The 27,085-nt window shown below is 35.8% G+C and overlaps 1 protein-coding gene across 7 annotated transcripts; it reads right to left on the bottom strand.

Moving 5' to 3' along the window:
• Positions 1-730: 730 nt before the first annotated feature.
• On the bottom strand, positions 731-26,040 carry KLC1 (kinesin light chain 1). 7 transcript variants are annotated; one of them, XM_054400388.1, is made up of 15 exons: positions 25,780-26,040; positions 22,929-23,159; positions 20,821-20,899; positions 18,919-19,144; positions 18,364-18,451; positions 17,649-17,750; positions 16,800-16,973; positions 16,557-16,656; positions 15,678-15,727; positions 15,515-15,582; positions 14,117-14,229; positions 11,716-11,951; positions 6,286-6,416; positions 2,262-2,328; positions 731-914 (listed from the first exon to the last, which is right to left on the bottom strand). In XM_054400388.1, exons 1-15 carry the CDS (start codon positions 26,038-26,040, stop codon positions 849-851), a joined length of 1,992 nt encoding a protein of 663 aa, XP_054256363.1. In that variant the 3' UTR covers positions 731-848. The 7 variants fall into 7 exon arrangements, with proteins under 7 accessions (XP_054256363.1, XP_054256364.1, XP_054256365.1 ...); XM_054400389.1 differs by having other exon boundaries at positions 11,743-11,951; XM_054400390.1 differs by having other exon boundaries at positions 11,716-11,877; positions 14,121-14,229.
• Positions 26,041-27,085: the final 1,045 nt, after the last annotated feature.

Here is a 27,085-nt window from a genome sequence, read left to right as displayed (position 1 = left end):
GGAGCACTTTCAGCAAGTAACAGGACTGTGAATTCCAGTGAACACGCAGGAAAACCAACCTGAGGCTTGATGTTTCCCCCCAAGAGCAACAGCAGGTGCTCTGGGATAGTTGCAGTCCAAAACTTCAGTATTCTTCAAGGTAAAGGTCAACTTTTGATTTCTCCTGATCAACATGAACCATCCTGTCTCCATCAACTATTGTGCCCTAAGACTTACATCAGTAAGTATCAAAGTCAGGGTCATAGGTATTGCTATGCATGCTATCTATAGGTGATGGAACCCCAACCATCACTTCTGTAAGATTTAATAGTCTAGTGGTTAAGTAAGCTGTGGCTAAGTGCTGTTTTGCCAGCTCAGGTTTCTAACATTACAAGAATCAGTGGTGCAGTATGCACAATCTGAATTCTTACAGTAATGCATACATTTATCATTCTCTCATTCTAGCACTGTATATATTTCCTGCTACACATTTAATTTTGCCTGCATTTTCAGAGATCTTTGCATTTTGGTATGCTTTACATATGTTTGTATTTTTACCTTTTCTTTTTTTTTTTTTGGCTGCTGTAATATTCAGATCTATTAAAGAAATCAGCCTAAGTAGCATGAATGGGAGCAGTGCAATGAGCAATATACATCTATATAGTTTTCCTTTAGAAGAAAATACCCACTAATGCTGTGTTTAAAATCACCCCTATTTAGAAAAGTAAAAACAGCAGTCCATTGGAAAAAAAAAAAAAACAAACTACAAAGTCGGTGTTCCTATGCATAGTGATGAGGAACCAAAGCTTTGAAGGTCTCAGTGCTTCTTTATTCACAAAGGAATATTAGCTAGCTTCTGTCCAAGAATCTCAATGCGCCAAATCAGTATGACTGACACTCAGAGCTCTCGAGTCTGTCAGACAATTATTTCGCTCCTGTGTGAAGGGGAAAAAAAAAACAAATAAATAAATTAAGCAGATGTCCAGGTAGTTAAAACAAACACACACACACAATTACTGGCTTTAACAAACAGGAACAAAGAAATACAAGGAACTATGGAGAATGAGCCTTGTTCATGTTGGGTAGGGGGACTTTCACACCAGCTCCCCCTGTATATAATAAAAATCCTTTTCCCAACTTTTAATTAGCAATACTGAAAAGGTCTCTTGCTATGTATATATACACACCCTTTACAATCCTGACCCAAGTTGTACCAGAAATGCAAGAGCCCATCTATGGGAATGGCCATGAGTGTCTATAATGAGCGAACCACAAAAGTTCATGAGTGAGAACTAATTTTAATAGAAACAATAAACCACTCTTCTGGAAGTCACACAAATTATATACAAAGGAGTCGGTTCAGGAGCACCTTGGCCTTGATGCTGCAAAGAATTGTACTTCACCCTGGATTTTTTGGATTTTGGCTGAACTTCACTCTAAGCAAAGTTTTGCACACACTTCACAGAGAACTGCAGTACGCTCACTAAAAATAATGAAGTTAAGATGCCTTTCTGCCACTCAACAGTGAAAATTAGACCCATACAGTTGGGCCATTCTTGCTCCATGATGAAGATCCTCTCATACAGTTTGGTTAGTAGAGAAGCCATTTTATCTTATAATTAGTTGTAGTTACTGTGTTAGTAAATGCACAGTGTTTAGAATGCAGAACATTGCTAGCTTATTGGACAATCTAAGGAACAGTGACTTATTAGGCAACACCAAGAAATGGCGAGTAGCAATTGGGCACACTATGTACAGATAAGCAAAATAAGGAGGTTTTGTATTAGCAGAAGCATAACATAGATCAGACAAACTTTTAGAGACTGTTCCTGTACAACCTCAGAAACAAGCGAAATCACATTTAAGGGGATCTGAAAATGTAGAGCAATTAAGATGATTTGGCCCTTTGCAATAAATGGGTCAAATACTTAGAAACTGGGCTTTAAACTCTTGTATTTTTAAGAAGCATTTACAAGAACATAAGATTCCAAAGGATTCATATCTGCTGTAATAGTTAGAAGCTCCTAAGCCAGATACTGCTTGGTATCATAAAAGTCAGTGCTCTTTACTGGTTGGACTCAAGCACTTGCTTAAAGTTAAGCATAATTCACAAGTGTTATGGAACGATGCCTTAAGCATGTGCTATAAACATCTTGCCAAGATAGGATGTTGTCAATCACTAGGAGTTTGTTCTTTTATTATTCATCATACTCTTTTTTTTTTTTAATCTCAAACCCTACTGATGATAGCTAGTGTTGTAATAGTATTGTAGGGCTTCTTACTTGAAAATGATCTTCAGTAGCCTTGCCACCCATGTTAAGAACATTCAGAGAACTGGCACGCTTCATGCTGCAACCAGGACAGTGAACATGCAAGGATAAACCGATCAGAATAGCTGAAAATTAACAGCTCTAAAACCACAAGTATCACAACAAGCAATGCACAGCTAAAGGAGTTTTAACAATGCCTCCACAATGGTCTGAGGGACACCTTTTAAGATAACTACATAGCTTAGGTTTGTATTTGTTCTAAATTACATATAAAAACAAAAGAATTACAAGCTCCTCAGAGCTTAAACATTTCAGGCAACTGATTTCACTTCAACTCAAAATCTCAATTTTAAAAGCATATCAAATTAATACACTGACATCACATCTTTTTTATTAACTAATTCTCACTTTTGATTTTATGCAGCTTTGTATAAAAGCATCAAATTATTCAGAGAGTTTAGGAAAAAAATGTGAACCATGAATAAGTTTGTCATGTAGGCAGTGTCTAACTTGGGAAAACTATGACAAACACTGGGTTAGTACTTTCTGCCTCATCTAGGTAAGTCTCCAGGACCTATTTTAAAAAGCATTTATTTAAAACATTTCAAAGTGAAGCAAAACAAGATGGTTGCTGCTATGAACTCTTTTGGCTCTAAGCACTGGTAATAATAGCCCTAGAATACTGTATTGAAAGCAACAGGTTGGAGGGAGTGGAAATTAATTACCTACAACAGGAGCTAATGTCAATCACAGTATCACAGCATTAACAGTAATATCTACTGCTGTTTGAGACAAAGACTAATACTTTATCAACATTTCTCAAACACACACAAAATGTAAGAAGAATATTTTTAAGTGTGCAATGGAATTCAAGATTAACCTTAAGCCTCCTATCATCATGCTGACTACAACTGGAATGCCTGATGTCCTTTATCTCACAAAATGTCTGGACATTACTTAGAATGTTTGCTTTGATTTTTCACTAGCTCTTTAGCTATGTCAGAACTACTAAATGAGGGCTGTGAGTACATATTTGATGAGCTATTTGCAAAACAATTAGGCTCTAATCCTGCAGCGCTACCTCAAGTAAGTTTCCAGTGTCTTCCAATACCATGGAAAGGTTTATCCATACAGATCACATTAGATATTAATCAGTTTTTCTTTCTACTGAAGCAAGACTGTCAAAGTGAAGCATGAATTTAAAATGCTTTTATAAAGCCAAGGCTTAGCAGAATAATGAACCAAAACACTAACACAGGCAACAGCTGCCACGTAACATAAGCTTACCTAGCACTACAGCTGAACATTTCAAAAGCTAGAATGCACACCATTTAAAATACTTGACATGAGTGTTAGAACAACAAAGCAAGGACTCATGCATGATATACACCTCTCATTTATTCAAGGAAACACATACAACAGAGGTTATATGTGGAAGTCAAAGTAAGTTAATCTGTAAAACACAAAGAAAATGTTATCTAAAACTCTTCCAAAGAGTGCAGAAGTTTATGGAAAACATTACAGGGAAATGAAAATCCACCAGTAAAAATTTACACTAGTACTTTAGGTTCTTGCTGAAATACAAATACATTTAAAACCCCAAAACTTTTCATCATCCACGAGATACTGGTTTGTTTGTGGGTTTTTTGTCTGGTTTGGTTGGTTTGGGGTTTTAGTTTTTTGGTTTTGTGTGTGTTTTTGTTTGGTTGTTTGTTTTTAATAAACGTACTTATGAACTTTACTTTGGCAAATGCACTTTTAATTCCCTCCATGTTAGAAACATGATTGCACAAGTAGCATGCAGTTGTTTTTTCTTGTGCATAAGTAATAGCAATAAAAAAAGTGGAGGGTTTTTTCCATAGAATCATAGAATGGTCTGGGTTGGAAGGGACCTCTGAAGGTCATCTAGTCCAACCCCTCCTCTTAATTTACAAATCTTACTTTTTTAAAAGTGAATAATCAAAAAAATCAAACCTAACAGTAAGTAAGCCAGCTTCAGTTATTACTGAATTCTGAAATACTATAAACACCTGATACCATGCTTCAGGCAACATATGTCTCAACAGTTCTTATGAGACTTGCTCTTTGTCAAAAAGGCTTTTGCTTGAATTTAAAGAATCAACTTCCCTAATGAGTTTTCCACTTTATTCCCTTCAACCTTCTTTATCAAACAAGAACATGAAAACTACATATTTCTTTCATGGTGTGATATTGATGTATTTCTGTTTGAGTATTCTTCATTCACAACCATACCCACACTGTCAGTAACTATTTACAGAAGCACAGAATAAGTAACAGGTGTGAATCCATTAAAAAAAAAAAAAAGCCTTCCTAGAGACACAGGCAGGGAATACAGAGGCATACTGGTAAAGAGGGAGGAAGATAAGTTTTCTACGTAGAATGGATAAGTCTTGTACCTAGACTGGCTGACTTCATAACAAAAATGACTCATTTGTTATGTCAGTATTGCAATATTCAGCCATTAGACACACTAAACCCAAAAGGTCTGCATTATAGAAACTGAATATCCTTCTTATTAAACTGAAAAATAAAAATAATTACTGAAGTTTCTTCAGAAAAAGAAATCAAAATTACTTCTTGGAATATCAATGCTTACAGCTATGATTCATGATCAACACAGCTGGTGTTTAATACTAGGAATCTTTGCATTTGCTGTTAAAACCAGGCAATATAAATTAAGATTTAAAAACATCTGTATTTTACAAGAAAAAAACCTGCAATATTTATTCGTCTTTCACACTCAACATGCATATCTACATAAATGCCTGTCAAGGCAATATACTTATTACAAGTTTTAAGAATAAATTATTCTTTCATAACTATGGTGACATCTGAAAAAGAATACCATTTTATCAAAAAGGGAAAGCAAGAAAAATACTGCCTTATTTTCAAATTCGTTACACATTAATATCTTTAGATGAGGAAATCTGGTGATACAGACCCCACAGCATAATTAATGTTAATATGGAGAGGTCATTTCTGCATTGATGGACTAACACTACTGAAGTGCAGACAAAAAGGCAGAGGAGTTCTTACAGCACACTGCAAAGCCAAATGTCTTCAGTTATACATAAGCATAATTTTCTACAGTTATAATCACAAGAGTTAATTTATCTGCAGAAAAAGTTAGCTCTACTTACTACAGAGAATAAGTTGTGTAAGATACTGAAAACCTTTCCATGTCTCACAACGAGGAGAAAACACAAGATTAGCTATGAATAGATGCATCTATCCATGTAAGAATATACCTGAACTACAACGTATGAACTCTGGACAGAACTGAACAGAAACAGAAAATCAACATATAAAAATGTTGATACTAAAGACAAAGAAGGAATCCCTTTTGTTTATTCTGGCTTGCATTTGCTTGCTTTCCCTAAATCATTTGACATTTGTGTCTTTCCTTCTTCTGTATCACATGCTTTTCAGTTTACTCCCAATCTGTCATCTCAGAGGCAGTTCCTAATGATGCAGCAAAAAACACAAAAGAATTTTTGACCTTGAACTGGATTCAGTGCCTGCAGCATCAAGTCTCTGGTAGTCAACAGTGAAATTAATTACCAAATCAGCCTGAATTTATCTCCAGATCCCTGGCTAAGGTACTACCATCATCATCTACTATATTACTCATAGATACAGCTGCTACAGCAGTTTAAAGTGTAAATTCAAATACACATTGTTGTTTCCTGTCAACTAAATGAGTTCCAGTTTTACACAGCAAGGGGAAAAAAATCCTGCCAAACTGATAGCAATTATGTTGGGGAACACCCACAAATGCTATTATGAATAACAGTAGTGCCTTTTAATGTCTAAACTTCTCTACAGCAGACAAAAAATGATTAATATTTTATGCATTTATTAGAAATATGTACATCCAAACCCATAATGATATGGTAAACAGGAAAGAGAGAGAAGTCAGATTTGTTTCAGATTTTTGACACTGATTTCACTGCCCTAGTCTACAGTGGAGGCACAGAAGGAGGGCACACCAGCACAGCTAAGAATAGATAATTACCCTGGGTTCTTTGGTTCACTGTCTCGTGAACTTCCTCCCTTCAGCTTTCTAACCAGCTTCTCACTGCTGCGTCTAATGGAAGCACGAAGTTTGCTAAAGGAACCACTGCGTTTTAAAGATCCAGTGCCATCCTGAAAAAAATTGAACAAATGTGAAAGTGCAAGAGGTTGTTGCCCTCCCCCAAACCTGGCTCAAAAACATTTCATTGATGAAACAGTTTTGTTTAGACTGCTATTAATATATATGTGGTACAACTACCGAAACACAGGACATCAGATAGCTGTAACTTTACCAAAACGAAAGGGTTCCCTCCAAACTGTAACAAAGATTTCCAAAAGGTGAAGACATGCTCAAGCCATGATTCAAAATCAGCAAAACCCCAGCGCAGCAGTCAAACCATTCACCACCACCACCTTGTCACCATTTCATGAGCACAGTGTGGCTAATACAGTACAAGCCTCAAGCAAAAGCATTTCACCAGTCTAAGAAAAAAAAAAAAGGTTTATTTTTTCTAAACATCTACATTACTCGCAAACACGTTTGTTTAATCCTAAAACCCTTAAACAAAAATATTTCTGGTAAGAAACATGAATGCCTAAACTCATGGCCTTCATTTTAACTTTCACCAAAAAAAACCATAAAGCACAATGGAAGTACTTTTTCATACATTTCATTCATGTTTTCCACTGCTGTGCTGAGCCAAAGAAACTTCCAGCTGACCACAATTCTGTATTTCACTCTTAAAAAAAACCCTAAACATAACAGTTTAGTAAGATTAGAAGTGACCACTTCCTATTTCATAGAAATCTTCGGTGATTATTAGAGAAGAATTGTAAAAGAAGAAAGTAAAGTACTACTAAGCAGACAAAGACAGACACCTGAGTTGGAGTGAGTTTATTAGAAGTTAGACAAATACACAAATCACTGAACACCAAGATTAGTAGAGAAAAGCATAATTGCCAAAATCTCACACAAAGACTAAACAGCAACGCTACCTTAGAATAATCTTAAGTGAAGACATCCAGAGTTCCATATTGATGTTAACCATATAATAGGTCTCTAAATATATTTTAAAGCACTTGGAGAACATGCCTTACTTTTACTGATTTGGTTTTTCTCCTGTAAAGATCACCATCATGCCATTTCAGTAATACCTTGTGTGATATTTTTAACTACCTTTTTTCCATAGTGAACAGCTACTTATAAAGTTCATTGTAACTTGTTTTTGTTTTGTTTTACTAATGTATTACACAGCAAATGGTTGTAATAACATTTTGTATGACTAGGTACATATCTGGCAAAGCTACACATGTACAGAAATAGAAAACCAAAAGAGACACCAGCATTGAAGGAATGGCGAGTTTACAGGGAAGTGTAGCTCTAACAAGAATCTTAAGGGGGTTGCTAAAACACAGCAGTCAGTACTGAAGAGAGAAGTTAAAGCTTGAAGATGGTGCACGCCCGTCATGCAGGAGACAGTATAAGAATCACAAAAGGCATCTAGGCCTGTCGGAAATGGAGAGAGAAAAACTGAATGAAACTGTTGGGAAAAATTCAACAGTTTTCAATTTTGAACAGTTATGGTTACAGTATTTCTAGGTCAAAGAAATTTTTCTGGTGTATCAGAACTGTCCTTAAGGAAAATGTGCAGGCCCTTGCAATTAGCAGAAGGTTCATCTTTATATGGTTTTGCCATGTGACTAATGCATGACATGCAACTTACAAATGAGCGTGAATGATGCTGAGCATTAAGGTAGCATTTGTATGAAGTACAAAACACCTTTAAGAAGGGGTAACTTTAGTATTACATTTTGTAAACAAAGAAAGGATTTTATTTCTTTCAGCTGACATTAACACAGAAATAAAGGAAACAAACAAACAAAAAAATTAGAAGAAAGGAACAATTCACGGTGCATTCATTTCAGCTTTAACTTCTGCCAGCAATTTTCCTTGAAACAAAACTGCAAGAAGAAAAGTGTTCTCCCTTAACCTCCAGACAAAATTCTGTTTCATTCCTTCACAGAATTAAAATCCATCTGGCCTCATGAATACTTTGTGTATATGTATATACACACACACACATATATAATCCAAGTGGAAACTTCTGTACCTTCTCTAATGCAACAAGGCAGCTGAAAGAATCCACCTTCAAATACAAGCCATGGTTCAACTTACATGCTTTTCATTCTCAGTGTCAGAACAGAAACCATTACTGATAATATTAAGATAACAGTTTTGAGAGCCTTCAGCTGTAGCAATTGGAATGAACAACAATTAAAATGATTCCTGCAAATGGCAAAATGCCTTGCTACCAAGTGATTACAAGATCCAAATGTTAACTGTTTATGTTTCAAGCTAAACTGCACATATTGCTCTCTTAAAAAGAGACTTAAGCTTTGCAGGATTCAGTAAATTGAAATCTAAACTCTGATTAGAAGTATGAGATGAGTGAAAAGGCTCATTATTCCTACAGTCTTAAATTAGTGATGCTGTAGCAGTGATAAGGATTCCATGAACAAGGGCAAGACAAATTTGATAGATACAGAGTATAACTTTTGTATGCTATCTAGCACATTAGGCCTAAGCAGACAAGCTTTTGTGAACTACCAATCTGAAATAAAAACACTGAACTTCCCAGTTAAACACTGATTGCACAATTAACAAGACACCTCTAAAACATGAGTTTAGGGTAAAAAAGCCCAGTAAAAATTCCTAAATCCAATGTAAGCAAAAAACAAACAAACAAAAAAAGTCAGACACAGCGATGTCTATGACAAAGATTAATTGCTGATTTTTATGTCACTCAGAATGAGAATCACCTTATTACTTTTACTTACACCTCCCCACCATTATCATCTCCTGTTCTTTGTAGTTGTTTTCTACAATGCTGCTCTGGCTGCCTGATACTTCACATTAAAGAAGAGTGACTCTTACCAGCTAGTCTGTGGTAGTGAAATTTATTGCTTTCATATCACATCTGAAAGCACTCTGACAGGCCCAAAAGCTTGTGTTTTTGCAGCATATAGTTTAGAAAAATAAAAGATACTTCCTCATACTAAAAACATTATCTTAAATTAATTATTGTACCATGACTTCTATCTGTCCTGCAACTGGCTTGAAGATCAGTTGAAGTAATTGCAATTACAGATATCCACTGTCATTTTTAATGTATGACCAAATTAAGAAATAATAATCTTTATATTTTTACCCTAAGTTTTTAAGACAAACTATTTCTTTGCAGCCAAGTATCCTTGGTTAATTTTAAGGGATGAAGTTTATACAGAACCTGTAAACATGCACATGAACCTCAGCATGTTCACTTTAATAGCTAATGACAGATTTACTTTCAGTAGGCATTTCAGTTCTTTGTGGAAGAACGTAAACCATTACATCAAAGAATACAATGCTTACTAGTGACTGCATTCCATATGGAAGCCAATCCGTAGATCTTCCAAGGTAATTGTTTTTTAATTTGTTGCTTTACAAAAAACACTTGTTCTCTGACAGCTAAGAAAAAAAGTGTCAGCTTGACCACTTCAGAAGAATTTAAAGGCAAAAGGCAGGCCTCTCTTCAGGCTCTGCCCATAGAAGTAACTGTCCAATTAAAAAAAAAAAAAACCAAACCACAAAACCAAACACCTCTGTTGTATGAATCAGAATATTTTGTCTGGAGGGAACACACAAGGGTAAAAAAACAATTACACAATATGAAGTGGAGGGAAATAATAGCACTGAGATAGGAACACCAGGCAGGGTAGAGGGAGAGAGAGTTGCCCACTTCATGTAAGACATGTAATACAAAATACCTTCTCTTAAGAGGAGAAAAGAAATCATGAAAATGAGAATAAAGCAATCCTACTTCAGCATGCTAAAAATGAGAGAAGTCTGTTTGCCCTGAGAGGTCAAAATTTAGTTTTTCTGATCAACAAATTTTATCATCCAGTTTGATTCAAGTATCGACCTAGAAATACTGTCTATTGCTTTTCCACAGAAGGCCCTTTAAATCCAAACCCTTCATGCTTCTTTAATTAATGTCAATAATAGAAAAAAGTTTAATCCATTTAGAACATACAGTCATGCAAAGTCAAGCAAAAATTAAAGGAGGAGTACAGTACACAGTTCTAACACTGAATGGGCAAAATGAGAATTAAAAAAGGAGTTATCCAACCTTACTTTGGCTTTATTAATGATGCAGTGTTATTCACAGTAGATGCTGATTGACTGTCTTGGCACTGAAAACACCAATGCCAAGAAAATAAGAGACAAAAGCAAAGATGGAAAGAGCATTCTCCTTTATGACTAAAGCAGTATGAATTTTATCAAGGTTTCTTTGGAACGCTAAACTGTCTCACATGGCTAAAAACAAGGAACAAAAAGATTGCTATTGCAAGAGAAATGAAACTTCAAAACACTCAATACTGCAAAGTAGGCTACTTCCCCTCCCATAAAGCAAAAGCAGGCAACACCAGTTTTATAATCTAACAAAACTGCAGCTGGGAGTTAGTTAACAGTGCACTATACATCCCACTGCTAGCAATGGGATAAAGCAAGGGAAAGCTAGTGACAGAAGCAAACAACTACATAAGCCACATCACTAACTGGGAGCTTGCACTGTCTTTCTAGTTAAACAAAACCAAGGGTTAGAAAAATGCGTATATATGCATATATACATTATATATATGGTTTTCTTTTATGACAATTAGTGTATACCATGTAGTCAATATATGGGAAGCAAATAGGAACAATTCCTGATTCCCAGCAAATTTTAAGCAAGGGAAGCAGTATTAGCAGTTCACTTAAGAAACGTGAAGTTACTCTCATTGTTATGTGAGGGCACTGCCCCTTAAAACGGATTGTACAGCAGCTTGAAAAGTTACATTGGGTAAGGAGGAGATTGTCATCATTTTAGTGTTAGACTGATCACTTTAATTTACTCTAAAACTGCTAACACAAAATACACCTCCACAGCAAACATTCTTTGCGATCCCAGCAGATGCAGTATTTTTAAGGAAAGATTTAAAATACGGACACATATGGTATCAAAAGGTCAAAGGCAAACATAAGTTAATTGCCAGAAGGTTTCTACCAGTAAAAAGAAAACACTGACAAGCAACCGCACACCAGACCATCACCAGGACACTCAATCAGCATTAAATAACTTAAGAGTTAAATACAACTGCTTGATATTCTTGAAGAAATTTCACCGCTGAGGACAACAACAGAAAGGATGTTTTAAAACGTTTAAATATCACAATTTTTTACATCATGTTATGGTAAACAAAACCTTAATAATCTCTTAATTGATGACAAAATACAAAGTAGATCATCCAAGAAAATACTGAACAGACGGTGGCTGGTGCATGGATAACCATTTTTGTTATGGTGACACTTTTATCTAGGCTATTTTCTTTAACTGTGTACTGTACTTACCCCATTCCATTCTACGCTCATACTCACTTCCTCGCCTCCGTCGGGACCACTCTCGTACTTTACCACATCAACGTTGAGGCTTTCTCGGCTTCGCCTTTTTTCTATGCTCTCAGGGTCATTCAGCACTTCAGCAACTCTCTGTTTATGAACATTGTCAAGACCCTGAGAATTAGATAAAATGGGAAAAGGTTTAATTTTATTACAAACTGTATTAATCTGTTCCAAAGCTATCATCTCTTATTTACCTCACACGTTAAAAATAAAGAAACAAAGAAGGGTCAGGTAACTACACTTTCCCAGTTAGTTTGATTCTGTCACAAAAGATGAAGGACAAAGAACCTCACATACAGATTTCAGGAGCTAAAGCAAACAAAACAAGCATGAAAGAGAAGAGAGCTGTGGAGGACTGACACTCTTACACACTAGTGAACAAAAGTACCTCTTTGCTTTTAGCTCAAAATGGGAAATGCATTCACCCTGTCTCTCCTCTTTTAATAGTGTAAAATAAAAAGGTAGTGTTAAATGCTTCTAGTATGAGTCTTGTTTCCTGCATGTCCAAATCTAGTGCTGTGTGTAGTGTGATATATTATGGTATAGAGGTATGGGGGTATCTGATGCACCAGTAAAAATCTGAAGCATGCTTAACAAAATAAAGTAGCAGCACCAGCAAACCTCCATCAGGCTCAATTGAAAAAAAAAAAAAAAAAGATAAACTTTTTGTAGTGATAAAACAAGTCAGAAGTTGACTGATTAAACAGGCATTCTAAAAGAGGGATTCTCCAATAGCAAGTTCTTCCCATCAATAATTCCCAAATAATCAATTTTAAGCTTCCTAGTAAAAGTATGAACTTGCAAATCTGGTGCTCTGGTTTGAACAAACATAACTACATGCTCAGTTTCTTCCAGTCTTCTAATTACTATTATGCAATTAAAAATGGTTGTGTCTGTTCATAGTGAAAAATGATCATATGTAGCGGCAACAATAAAACTAAGAACTAAAGCAAGTATGTTAAGATGCAGAGCATGTTCATTTCTTATTTTCAAGTCACATTTGAATGACAACGCTGAAAATAAACCTTCAGTACAAGTATGTGAGAAGTCACCCTCAGTAAAATAAAGTATCACTATCAACTATTTCCCCACAACTCTCAAATTTTCATTGCTGAAGAATTTTTCACCCAGATTCATGGCTGCCTCTTACCAAGTTTTCTCACTTTTATATGGCAAACACAAGTTTTCCATAATTTTTGTGGAAGACAGAACTTATGCCACCTTCTATCAAAATAAACTGTTGCTGATATCACTGAAGAGCTTTGGTTTTGCCAGGAACATTTTTGCTATGTCCCTTTTCCAAAAATCTACATATATATATATATATATATATATATATATATCTCAAACACTGCAGTACCATTCTCTAACTATGACTTCAGATCAGTGTAACCAGTACATTATTAATAAAGATAAGGTCCATCATCTAAGTCAGTTTACTTGTATGTAGAATTTGAGTTTAGAGTTTTACATGGATATATACGAAAAATAAGCAACCACAAAACAAACCATTGCTGAGAAAAAACACAAATGTCTCAATACCACTGCATAAAAATGAAATTAAAATTGAACTTTCCAAGTTTTTTTTTACATTCACTTGTACTTTCTGTTTTGCTTTTCCATTTTAACCCTGACAACCCCTATTTGCCTATCCAGTCCTATATACTGTTATAAAAGTCATTGTATCAAATAATCCAAAAGGGAAAGGAAAAACAAAAAGCCAATAAAATCCCAACAAAAACAAACTCTCTCCACATTCTAAGACTGACAAAGGGTTACTTGAACAGATTTGTGAACACAGAGACAGCACAGAACTTCTCCACATTAAAGAGTAAGAGTCCCCCCTCAAATTGTAATATCCATCCCATGGGTTTGCTGAAGTAACAGAAACAGCTCTAAAGGTCTGTGCCAGTCAGTCAGTTGTAAGCAGAAACAGAACATTTGTTAAGTTTGACAGCTCCTTATTAAAAATAGAACAGCATTAATGGCAAAGGAGATTCAGCAGAAAGTCTTCATTTTCCCCTCTAGCTAGTCTGTCTCCCAGGGCACATAGCCAGTTCAGGACTGCTGGCCAGCACAGTGTTTTCCTCTCTTCCATTTTCCACATAATTTCACCCCCAATGTGAATCACATCTCCAGTACGTGGTGCCAGTGCCCTAGTAATTAACCAGTCTGCAAGTGTTAAGATGTTATCGGATTATTAGCAGTTCAGACTGAAATTAGAGGGCAATAGCAAGCACCAGACACTGATTAGCTAGAAATGTCTATATTCTGTAATGTAGGTAAGATACTGAAGCAGCAAATCTGCAAGGCCACAATGCAGAAATATCATTAACACAAATTTTCATACTTGCCTGTTTACGAGATCTCATCGCTGCCTCTTCTAATGTTTCGGCAGCTTCAAATTTGCCCTGTCGTCTGTAAAGTGCCCCAAGGTTCTTTAAGGTAGTTGTTACTGTTGGACTATTTAAAAGACACACAAAAGTAGTTTTTATATGTATCATAAACACATACACCAAACTCTTCTCAACTCACAAACTAATAAAAACCTAAATTACTGCAGTATTTAACACATTTTTGTAATTATTTAATGTCTTTCTTGACATATACTATGCTGTACTTCATGTACATTGAAGGGGGTTAACAGCCTTTTCCAAGTTCATTAACAGCTCTCACTATGATTAGTCAACAGCCCTGGAACTGGAAGTCAGTAACTAGCCTCTATATTCACTCAAGAGAAACCTGGAGTGCTACATCCTTTTGCTTCTCAGATGCATCTCAAGTTGTAAATTTGCTCAATCCAAGTGTTTCCAAGTGAGTAATTTTGAAGCTTCCAGAAAATAAAATCACATATTCCATTACTCCAATAGGACATTTTTGTTTCAATGACACAATGAGAATTAGCTTAGTCACTGTATTGTTGTGTGATGCTTTTTTCCAGTAACAGCAGAGAAAAAGATTTCCTCATGCAGCAGAACGAACTAGTACATGAAAACCAAACTAACAAAATGTATGCTACTCAGAGTTCAGGATGGAGGAAAAAAAGCAGATTTCAACAGTACAAAGGCTCTGTTGCTTGTTAAATATAAAGAATTCAAACACTGAGGAAGCATCTCTCACTGAGCATTAGTAGGTGCAGGGTTTTTTATGTTACCACCTGTACATTAAAAAAGGCAGTTAAGGAACAAAATTCAAGCAAAGAAAAAATACTTTGCCAAGTATAATCCACATCTCGTTTCTCTTCCATTTTAAAGTAAATGTTTTCACTCACACAGAACTATATTCCCCATTCTTTAGAAACTTAACTAATGTTGAAGTGTGCCAGTTTAACTTTGCTCTCTTTTGCCAGCTAGAAAACTTGACGCACAGTTATTTGCAGAGTCTCCTTTTTGTTCCCGGCCTCTCTAGAGGTCTTGCTGGGGCAGGCAGTACATGTATGCCAACCAATGGTATAAAAAGAATGAAAAGTGACCAATGCTTCCATGTGAGCAATTGCCAAGAACACAACCGGTGAATTTTTATATTACTTACTAGATATAACCAGTCTAGATTAAAAACAGCCTTGGGACTTGAAAACTGCTACTGTGCTCCTGAAACCCCATCTTGGAGCCTGAATGTTTAATATTACCATTTTTTTCTAGTCCCAAACGTGCAGCTTGTTTGGTTTCACTTTTAAAGATGCTTTAACTTGACAACCCTGGACACTGGGTATTGCCACTATTGTTTGTCCTGTACAGAAATTACCCACCTGTCAACTTTGCAGGCTTTGTACCAGCCACCATATTCTCCGAACGATGTGCCATCTTTTTGCTTTCCCTAATTAAAAAAAAATAGTGTTGAAGAAAAATAACTGATTTGTAGCTTAAATAGGTTTTAAAAGCTAAAAAAAAAAAATATTACAATGGCCTTACTTTGCATTCTTCCCTCTCTTCTGCATGCATCCAAATAGGCTTATTTTCATCTGATCAAAGAGAAGAAAGTATTATAGAAGTACAGAAACAATAAACTATCCTGAAAGAAAGTTATGAACCACAAAATTCTACTATTACCATCACAAAAATGCTTATTGTCCATAGCATAAGCATCAGATAAAAAAAAATGCACCTCTTCTTTTACAGTTTTATAATTCTGTCTTCAGTCTTATCAGAATTTAGAAACAGTTACTTCAGAAGCTTTGAAGTCAAGTACATGCTGCCATTGATTCACCACATGCCTACTTTTGTGCTAGAAAACCTGCATTTCTTTCTTTTATTGTAACTGTTTTGACATCTAGTAAGTGGTGCATATGCTACTGTCAAGGAATGCAATGAAAATCCTGACTTGTAGTTGGTAAAATGCATTTAACTTCAACATATAGTGAAAGTCAAAATAGAAGGTTATTTTCCCCATTCTTCAACTACTCATTAAGAGTGTATTTATTATATTGTCAAAAATCCTTCACTGACATTTTCTGTGACTGGAAAGTGGCATACGTTTTTCTGCTGCCATAAAACTACCAAAATTTGGGTTAGTTTGGCTTATGATAAGTGACACCCAAAACGCAACCCATAAAACCCATAAACCTATCCTGTCTACTTCATGTAAGAGAAGCTCTCCTTCTGAATCAAATGCTACTGCTGTATCTAAACACTTTCTTATGATGTAGTTCAACACATCTATAACCTCATTTTTTAAGTCTACCTCATGCAAACAACAACTTTAATCAGAATGTCATTAACTTTCTGTAGATTTTGTTTCATAATAACCACAAAAAATTCAACACATTTAAATCTAGGGACTCAAAGTCTTACCATCTACAGAGCCAAATTCCCGTTCATGAGCACGAGTAAGAATCTCTTTGTATAAAGTTTCCGCCTGCTTAAATTTGCCCTGTTTTAGATAGCAGGAAGCCTAAAAACAAAATACCCCCCCAAAAGATATGAGTACACAGTTTTATTTAGCCTGATAAATGATAAATACAATACATGCTGAATAAAGATGCATTTCATCTGAAAATTTTACTTTTTCTTAGATTTTCTTTATAAAAAGCTTACCAGGTTATTCTTTGTTTTTGCAACATTTGGATCATCTGGCCCTAGCTTAGTTTGGTAAATTTCCAGTGCCCTCTGATAGTAGTATTCAACCTCCTCGTATTTACCCTGGTTCTGGCATAGTAGAGCCAAGTTATTGAGTTGTTTGGCAACATCAGGGTGATCCTTCCCCAGGACCTGGAAAAGAAATGCCTTGTATTAAAACATTCTCCAGTCAAGTCAGGGTTTAGAAATGCATCATTAAGCAATATCCTGTTAGTTTGAACTCCTCATCAATTGCACTAGAGGATGACAATTTGCATTTGAAAGACATGAAAAATCAGTCAATCCTCTTGCAAATTCAAAGTTTTGCAGAACAATTCATAACAGGAATAATTTAAGTAGTATAACATTATATATAGCATATTACATAAAGCCTAAAGATGCAGGTATTCAGTCTCACAGACTAGAATAAATATCCACATAGCCACAGAATAATCAACTTTAAAATATTAACTATGTTTCATTTGTAATTCCAATGCTCTTGTCAAATCAAGATTACTTAAGTATCAAAAGGGAAAGAAAAAGGTAAAGAAGGTTAATTACCAAATACAGAATTAGTATATACACCCTGAGTGCCCCAGCAACTCTGTAGGCCTACTGGAATTCACTACTGTTTTGAATTTCAGCCACCAATAACTAGCAAGGCATTGCTAACTCTGCAGCTTATCTGGCAGATCTACCCAATCAAAACTTCAGAAAAGAAAGTAAGTGTTTAATTTTGCAGTCTCCCTCAAAAAAAAAAAAAAAAAACACAAAAAAAACCAAATAGCCACCAAACATTCCAAAAGTCCTGTATTCTTCTACGCATACCTTTTCTCTGATTTCCAGAGCTCGCTTACACAGTGGTTCAGCTTCTTTGTACTTTCCTCGTTTTCCATAAAGTACTGCAAGATTGTTTAGAGTTGCTGCCACCTGCCAACAGTACAGAAATAGTAATTACATTGGAATTTGCTAATACAAACATATGACAAATGAACGCTTCTGCAATGCATTGATTTCAAATTTTTCATGCACAGGGTTGACAATGAAATAATGAAATACTTTTGCTTCATTTGTGGATTTTTGTTTTAGTGCATACATTCCTTCCATACACTCTTCTCTCACACAGTTACCTCTCACATCTACATTCAGAGCTGCTCTGCTTCACACAGGCTACATAAAGTGGGAGATCATGAAAACTTTGAACATTAACCACAAAATCTTGATTTATGTATAATTTAAAAGCAGCCGTAAACCAAATCAAAAGTATCCCTTCAATCTGAGTTTAATGACATGATTTGAGTAAGCAAATTGGAATCTTCAAAAATTATTTCCCATAGAAAATCTCTGCAATCCAAAAATCAAGTATGTGCAACTCATTTGTGGTGCCCAAAAGGTACTCCAAATATTTAAGAGGCCTCCTACCTGTACTGTTTAGAGATAAGCCAGGTCTTAAAAACTTTCCTGTTGAGTTTAATATTAGAATGAGTTGAAAAAAATTCAATGAAGAACACAACCAAAAATGTGATATCGCATGTATACAAACCGCTGGATGATCTTTGCCCAAGGTCTTTTCGCGGATAGCCAAGGCATCATTCAGGAGGTTTGCTGCATCTTTGTATTTGTTCTGGTCTCTAAATTTTAAAGAGTCATAATTAATACTTTGAATTCAGAAAAGAAAGTAACAAAAACTAAGCTGACTGCTAGTACAAAAAAAGAGTAATGCAGAACACATTTAGAAAGTCTGTAACAGTAGTTTGCCAGTTGAGGACCAGCATGTACTACTTCTACACTGCTGTCCAGTTTATACCTCTAGATTATGTGTAAATGGGTACTCAAGACATGCACCCTCAGTAGGAAAAAGGAAAGAAGCAAAATCAGCTTCACTTCCAAAGCAAAGGAACATGCAGCAACCTGTTTGACTTTTAAGTACAGGGAGACATAAATATGGCAGGACCCTCTTGAGAGTTTTAATAAAAAATAGAAAGGAAAATAAATGGAATGCAAAATAAGACAGGCAAAAAGTGTTACTCTGAACATAAACAGGTTGTAGCCGAATATTAACTTTTTAACTGGTATTTATCTCTGTCAGTATACAAACCTGTACACCAAAGCAAGTATGTTCAACATAGTGGCAACATCAGGATGATCATGACCCGAAGTCTTCTCCAGATCTTCAAGAGCTTGCTTACAGAGAGGTACAGCAACCTCATATCTACCTTGGGAAGCATACTGAATTACAAGATTATGAAGGGTCCTTAATCTTGCTGGAATTTCATAGCCACCTTGTTGTGCAGCAGCTGCTGCACTGCTATGCTGCTGTTGAACTGAAAGAAATCAACAATATTTCAAGCTGTTTAAAATAAGACTAACTAAAACATCCAACATTATTGCCCAATGACACAAAATGAGACTCAATGAATTTTATTTCTTCAGACCAAACATACTTCAGAGCAGTCATGCTGTCTTGAGCAGTGAAAATGTGGCTGTTTTAGTCTTCATATTCTGTCCAATATTGTATTATTTGACTTATCCATCAGCTCAAAGGGTCAAATTTAGTAAGCCAATGAAGAAAGCTAGAAACTGTTTCAGCTCAGGAAATCCTTAACATTTTTCAGATTGTATCATAATTTTGCACTAACAAATACTTGACTTATGGACAGGAACATTAACATATACAAGTCAAATACTTGCAGAAAAGCTCAAATTATTTGTCCTTTTTCCTTTATTCTCATTTCTAAACATACTAATTTTTTGTCCCTTTTTGTTTACTATACCAAGGAGTATTTAAAGTTGGCACATAAAGGACTGAAACAGGTGCAAGAGAAATGGCACTGAGTCAAAGTCAGTGTCAGCCTTTCGGTTTTACTTAACTCTCAGGCTTAGCCACTTATTTTTCAGTAGCTCTTAACTTTTGGTTGTTTCAACTCCCACCCTCCCACTCTCCTCCAAAATCTACAACCCCTTCTATCTTCACCTTGGTGATTTCTGGGGAGCCTGGAAAAAGATCCTCTCACTCATTTTCATTAAGGTCTAGACACCACACAGGATAAGGGCTCCAGCTGTGAGCCTGACTTTCTATTAAGCAAAAAACCCACTCTCAAAACAAATGGGAACCTTATTATGTCAGTGGAATCATAAAATTTCAAGCCTACACCCACAAACACTGCCTATCAAAGCTCTAAAGTATTTCAGTGCTTTTCTTGGAGGTCACAGAAATCACTGACGTGAACTTTGACACATGGCAAATTGGAAAATAAGTTAGATGGACTATGCAGGTATACAGACAGCTTTGACATTCAACTTTTCTACTATAGGGAAGCAAGAATGAGCTCAGGAGGGAATTCATGGTCAACACTAACCTATTCTGAACTCTTTAAATCTTCCTTCTATTGCTGGCTATCAAGAATGTAGTGTATCTTCTCTATGGGCCCATCAAGGAAAAGCAAAATTCTGTGGGATCCTTTAGCCAATTCTTCTAAGACATTTGTCTGCTAAGAACCATTATACTGCTAGCACACTGCATATGCACTACAGTATCAATACATTCTATAATATCAGCTTTGCACTCATACAGAAAAATTTCACTAAGCAAGGTTTATCTGTTTAATGGCTCCTTTCAATGATACTACCAAACCTCTCAGACTTCACTACATACTTCATCACTCCTGACCTTCAATATTTCAGAATCTGCTTTGGTCACTTGGAACAAACCTTTTCCATTCTGAGGCCCACAGGAAACTGTGGGACAAATTTTGAACTGAGGTCAGTCCCAATAACTTTATAACTGCTAGTAAACTCTCTTTTAAAATCTAGGCCTCACATCTATCCTATCAATGTATGGAATGTATACCAATGATTGGTTTCCTTAACTCTAGCAGAGGCATTCACCACTCCTACTGTGTACCAGAGGATCCCCAAGCATGGATTAATTTCTGTAAAGAGTATCTTTATATTTTGCATTGCAAAAATACACTAACATAGTAACCTGAAGTACACTTACTTCCTTGTCCTTGGTCATCTTCATCATTGGGAAATAAGTCATCCAAAGGCTCTTTGGTGGAATCCGTATCTTTATCCTCCTATAGAACAACCCCAAACCCAAACAAAGTGTTACACTTAGGCATAGACAGTCCACTTAATTAGCAATGTCAAGGGAAAACCTCACACCCAGAACTTGGGAACTGGCAAGAATAACATTCCTCACAGAAGTTTTTACGAAGGCCTTATGTTCAAGTGTATTTACATACTTTGTCCCAAAACAATACAGGACACCTTCAGAAGAGCCAGGAATAGAAATCAGGTCTCCTAGATTTCAGCCTCAATTTCAGGACAGAGGAACACATTTGCTATTCTTACAGGGACATTATACCTAATGAAAGTACCCAGAGAAAAGTGAGTACTACTGAATACAGAACTGTCTGCTGTACTTTTTCAGTCATAAATGCACTTATAGGTACACAAGGGAGAAGAGTAAGTAGACCTAAATTTCTGAGTACTCAGCTTCTGCACAAATAACAGACTTTGAAATTGTGATCTGGAAGGTTCAAAATTAAAAACAAAAACCAAAACACCAACACATTGAAGGAAGTTCATCTCCAACAGTCTCCATCTGGAATCATACACAATCCATCAATGTATAATGATTTTAAACACCCAATGTTAATTCCAAATTCCACAATCTCCCTCAATCCTGCTGCTTAAAATGTGGCATCTACACAATATAAACAATTCAAGTTCTCAGAAATGTTCATCTCAGCAAATAGAAAACCCAGCAGCTGAACACATTCCTCCTCTTCTGGCTCTCCATCCAGTAAGGCAACTGCTGCTGGCATTCAAATACAATAGGGGAAAAGTGGATGCTCTGCAAAACCAGCAGGCTGATGGAACTAGACCTCAGATGGGAAGTTCATAATTTTAGGTGTGCTAATTCCAGCCTCATACTGAGTACAAAAACCACTGACTACTTTCAAAAGCTAACAACAGGGACTGTCCATATGGTTAGTGAAACTATAAAGATGCTTTGCTGGCTTTGACCCTGCCTGCCAGTTAAACTTCATAAAATGGTGCAATTTAGGCCACCTACAGATTACAATTCAACAGTTAACACATCAAAATTCCAATATACCCTCCTGCTGCCCCTTTTGTAAACAGGTTTCACTAACAGCATTCAGCTACAAATACCAACTCATGAAATAGCACTGAGAAGTTCCACATGCAACTAACCACAACAACTCTCACTACTCATGATACACTAAAAAGAATTTAGTCAAGCAGTCAGTTAAGCATGACTAAAATGCACACATTTTCACCATTAAGTTGCTGAAATAATTGTTCAGGAAAAACTCCTCTTTCCAAGACAAAGCTGAGAAAGTCTGAATGCACAAAATGAGACCTTTCTCTACTGTGCCATCTAACTTAAGGAAACAAATTAGAAGAATAACAAGAAGGGCAAACAATTCAGAAATCTTTAAGTGATGTTACTGCTGTAAATTAAAATTATATCCATTTTCTCTCCGAATCTAAGTGTATGTAATACAATGGACTAGCTAAACAGAAAACGTGCAAATGATCACAATATCTAGCAGAAGGTCTTGAAAGGGGATTCAGTAAGTTCTCAACAGATAAAAAAGATACACACTGGTTTCACTAAAGAAATATTAAATATTTTTCTTGCAGTCAAAACAACACCAAGTTCCCCACGGTCTTAGAATCTCAGAAGGTTTACATTCCCTGTTTATTCTAACTGTTCAATTTACACAGGGAAATGTTTGGTTTGGTTCAGTTTTGTGTTTTGCTTTCTTTTTTTTTTCCAAGCTTATGTGATACAAAGTTACTAACAACAACACAAACAAACAAAAAAAAAAATCACAACAACAACAAAAAACCCCATACCACCAAAACTTATCTCCAGACAGTAAAACATTTACTCTCTAATAGAATGAACTGGTATCTCAGAATCTTTCTGTAAACTGTGTGACACTGGGACAAACTAAGTGTTTCCATGACAATCTTACGTAAGAGACAACTAAAAAGCTTCTTTCTGCCATTTCTTGGTAACTAATCAGATTTATGTAAATGGAAACTGAGTTTTACTATACAGCTACTTACTGATGGTGAAATATCATCATCATATTTTTTTAACTGATTCATGAATTCTAGGTGTTTCTTTTCCTCCTCCAGTTGTGCCACAGATTGCTCACTTTTCTGTAGTTTCTGTTGTGTATTGGCTAGTTCATCCCGTAGCCACTGATTTTCCTGGCATAGCCGGCGAACCTGAGCACGCAATTTCTGCTTCTCTGATTCCACTGCATTTAAGTGATTTGACAATGCCATCATCACCTGAAAAGCAGAAAATTCTCACATGATATATTTCCTCTAGCATGATGTCCTGTATTTAACAAAAAAGCCTTTTAGTATTTAAAACCTGTCAGCTGTGAAACCTGCTAAACAGATAGACTTCTCCTCTCTATATACCTGGTTCTTACTTTTCCTCCAAACTTTTTTTACCATTTGTTCTGCCAGACTTAAGCCTAGAGGAACTATTTACTAATGACTGTTTTCCACAATGCTATCGGAAGTCAAATTGGTTTACAGTTCTCTGAAGATCTTAAAACAAAAAATTTAAACTAGTATTTACATTACTGAAATAGAGATTCCAGTTTGTTCCACTAACACAAATGAATACTTCTAACTTGAAAGATCACAAAAACAACCTAAGAACTAACAGAGTTCTAATTTAGCAGCTTTCAGACAGAAAAGTAATCATATACATGCTTACAGTTCACAAAGATGAACACCTCAGCATAACAATACTACTTCAAAAGGACAATTATCCTACTGAGATATAAACATGCAATTGAACACACCATTTATATAAGCACTTTACATATACACAAAAGTGAGGGTGCAGACTTTCAATGTGTTTGAACTGTCACATTAAGGACAAAAAATATAAAAGCCGTAATAGCAGAATACTTGGATCAGGGATTTTTTGCAAAGCAAAGTTAAACAAGAAAGGAGCTTGCTAAGTGAAAGCCAAACACTACATACAGAAGATACTCTCCCTACACAGTTTATGTAATATCCCACTGATACACACAGTGCAGCTAATAACAATTCAAACAAATACATCTTCTAATAATGAGCCACTGGTGATAATAAAATACTTCTTTCAGATTAATTCGACACACCCAAGCTCCTATTATTTAATTTCCTCATTTTCATGTTTCTTTAAAAGAAAGTCACCTTGAAGTGTTTTTAAACTAACTACTTCGCGTGAAACAGATGATGTCCTTAACTGAAATTTTAGCTTCAAAAAAATACATCAAGCTTTTAGAAATTACTTCTTTTTTTCAATAAACGTAAGAAAAACTCCAAGTCCAAATCTCCAGACTTCAGCACCTACCTATTTACATTTTCAAATTGTTAATCATTTAAATTACTTGGCCTTATTGAAACAGTAGCATTTGTAGTATCAGAAAGTACATTTAGGAAATTTGTGGTAATAGGGTCAACACACTCAACACTGTACAAGTTACTATAGCAAACTACAATCCTTTGTAATCTCAATCTGTATCTGAGTTTCATTCTCATGGAACTACATTTATGTCACCATACCAATACCCATGTCACAAAAACATCTATAAGGTATTTCCATATCTTAAACTCTGCAAAAAAAAAAAAATTACTACACTGATGTAACTGAAAGTGTGCAGGAAGAGTAGGCTTGTCACATCTGAGAGTAGTAGTGTAAAGCAGAATCGGCTTCCTAACAAAGGCAGTAAATGCAGATGTCTTGGCTCCCCGTCACCCCAGTTCACAAAACACCATGTGGGGCACAAAAGGCAGGAACATCTGCAACTGAGGCTTCTGAACCTGATAGAGCCAAGAATCAGAACTAGTTTTTTTGGAGTCCCAATATCACATTGAAGTTCAGGAGAGAGAAGTTACTCATTCAACTCTCAGATCTTCTACACACACCCACTAAAAGTAACTATAGCAATTTTATTCCATATAGCTTCTACTTTCTGGCAGCATAAAGGATCAAAGCTTGTACAATACACTACAGCCTGACAGTCTGTACCATTATGTCCACGGGCTCTACGTTCCCACGTCTGGTAACCCATATTTGTTCATTCTTTCAAGCCTTAATTCACCATGACCCAATGCACACAACTTCCAGATCACCAAACAGTAATGGCTCGATCCAGATGAGAAGGCTGAGCACAGTTATGAAACAATATAAAGCCTATTAATATAGAGCTGACTCATTGGCATTTTCAACTCAACTACAAACACTTTGCCATTTTATACTGATGGCTGTGTTGCATCACATTGTTTCAGGTTTTTGACCTAGTACAAAATACCCTGAAGTTGGACTGTAAATGGTCCTGCCATCCTGACTGAACATGCATCTTTTTACTCATCTTCTACAGATGATACCTTCATTGACTAACATAGTTCAGAGAAATTAGCTCAGAGTCCTCTCTTTACTGCATCGGTTTAAGTTGTTCAGATTCTGTACACAACTCAACCTTGTGTTTAGATTCAGTTATGGTTTAGCAGGACTATATACATGAATTTAAGGTTACAGCAGGGCTCAAAGGTTGGACCAAACTAATCCGTGTGGGTGTGAGACTTCCCTATGCAATAATTTAGAGTTAAAATGCCAGTGCCCAGTTCTTGAGCTACTCAAACATCACCTGCCTAGTGCCATGGAAAAGCCTAAACAGAAAATAGTAATTGCCTCACTGAAGCAAGAACCTCAGTTATGAGCTTCAGTGCTTTAATACTGAATGCATAGTTAGTTCTGTAATGCAGCATGACACACAGTATCTACCTCTATTATAATTACAGCAGTCTTTTTCCTTAACACACAGTAACAACGTAAATGTCTCAGCCCCATTACATCCACTCAGTCTGCAAAGTCTGAAGCGCTTTATTTCTACTGCCGTTTTACCTGTGCTTCACTAAGGCCAAGCTCCAGCATTTCCAGCGACTTTCGAATCATGTTTGATTTTTCTTCAACCAGATTAGTTTCATCATCTTTCTTCAAACATTTCAGTGTTTCAAGTAAGCTCTGTAAAATTGAATTGTGTTCATTCTTCAGCGCCTCTAGTCCATTAATCACTTGCTTAGTTTTGGCAATAATTTCATCTTGGGTAAGCTTCTCCAACTTTTCTTCTTTTAAGTACACCATTGTGGACATGTTTTCATACATTCTGAAATAGAAGAGTACACTAGTTAATCCAGAAAAAAAAGTAAAATAAGCAATTACCTATAACTGAATAAGGCTTTCCTTTAAGAAGTCATTAAAAAATACCATTTTGAAATGTATATTCAGAACAAAAGTATATTTTTGCACAATTTTTACAGTATTTTAAGTCCTACATTTGAATAGTATTTCAAGTTTTCCAGTTTCTGTTTCTCAATTTACTATTAATACTAATTCACAAGCCAAACAACAACAGAAATAAAATATATACAGCATGTCAGTAGAGTTTCTAGTAAGTGCTGTAGAACGGGGCTGCATACCCAGGACTCTGGTTTGTGCAAAACCAAAATAGCTGGCATATAGAAGACATACTATAATATAGCTATTTGCAGATGCCACTGACCTACAACTATCTTTACAAATATCCACAACATAGAGCCATTCAGAAATTCAGATAGCTTTATCATCACACATGCTATTACTGAAGTGACAAACTAGTATGACAGTGTAAAAAGAAATAACTTGATCCTTTTTTAATGTTTCCAAGGGGAAAAAAAAGTTCTTATAAGAACTGAGAAATTCCTCCTTTATACTTAAGCCCTTTGAGTGAAACAGAAAGTGTAATTCAGAATAAAGTAGGAAACATTTTTCAAAAGCAGGAAATGATCACATCTTTATGAAGACACTTGAGCAGCTTTCCTAAACTAACATATAAAATGTATTAACTAAACTGTATTAAAACTTTGTACAGAAACAAGTCTAAAAAAGAAAGCCTAAAAAAAATAAAACCACTTAAATCCTGAATTAAGAGTCCCATAAGGAACATGTATATATGCAACACTTAATGGCAACTGCCAAAGGATGTGCCCTTCTGCTCTAGTACTATATCAAAAAGGTTGCTCCTTCTGTTTCTATACACTCAAATTACCCTCCCTGTAATGATCTCCTGCAATGTGATATCTAAAAGGCATACCCATCTGTCACAAAAGAGCTGTGCACTACATTGGTTTATTTTGCAATCGTCTGTTGTCTGAAAGCATAGATAATGTAG

Source organism: Indicator indicator, chromosome 4, assembly GCF_027791375.1.
Source record: "Indicator indicator isolate 239-I01 chromosome 4, UM_Iind_1.1, whole genome shotgun sequence".
Classification (NCBI taxonomy): Eukaryota; Metazoa; Chordata; class Aves; order Piciformes; family Indicatoridae; genus Indicator; species Indicator indicator.
The sequence above is the reverse complement of the archived record's forward strand: the minus strand, read 5'-3'. Positions and strand labels throughout refer to the sequence as shown.

Excerpts from the sequence above, each read along its gene's own strand:
- KLC1 (XM_054400388.1), bottom strand. The coding sequence starts at position 26,040 with ATGTATGAAAACATGTCCACAATGGTGTACTTAAAAGAAGAAAAGTTG. Across the intron at positions 17,751-18,363 it reads TGGGCAAAGATCATCCAGCG|GTGGCAGCAACTCTAAACAA; the intron begins GTTTGTATACAT and ends TACTGTTGGCAG. Across the intron at positions 15,728-16,556 it reads GGAATTTGGCTCTGTAGATG|ATGAAAATAAGCCTATTTGG; the intron begins GTAAGACTTTGA and ends CTCTTTGATCAG.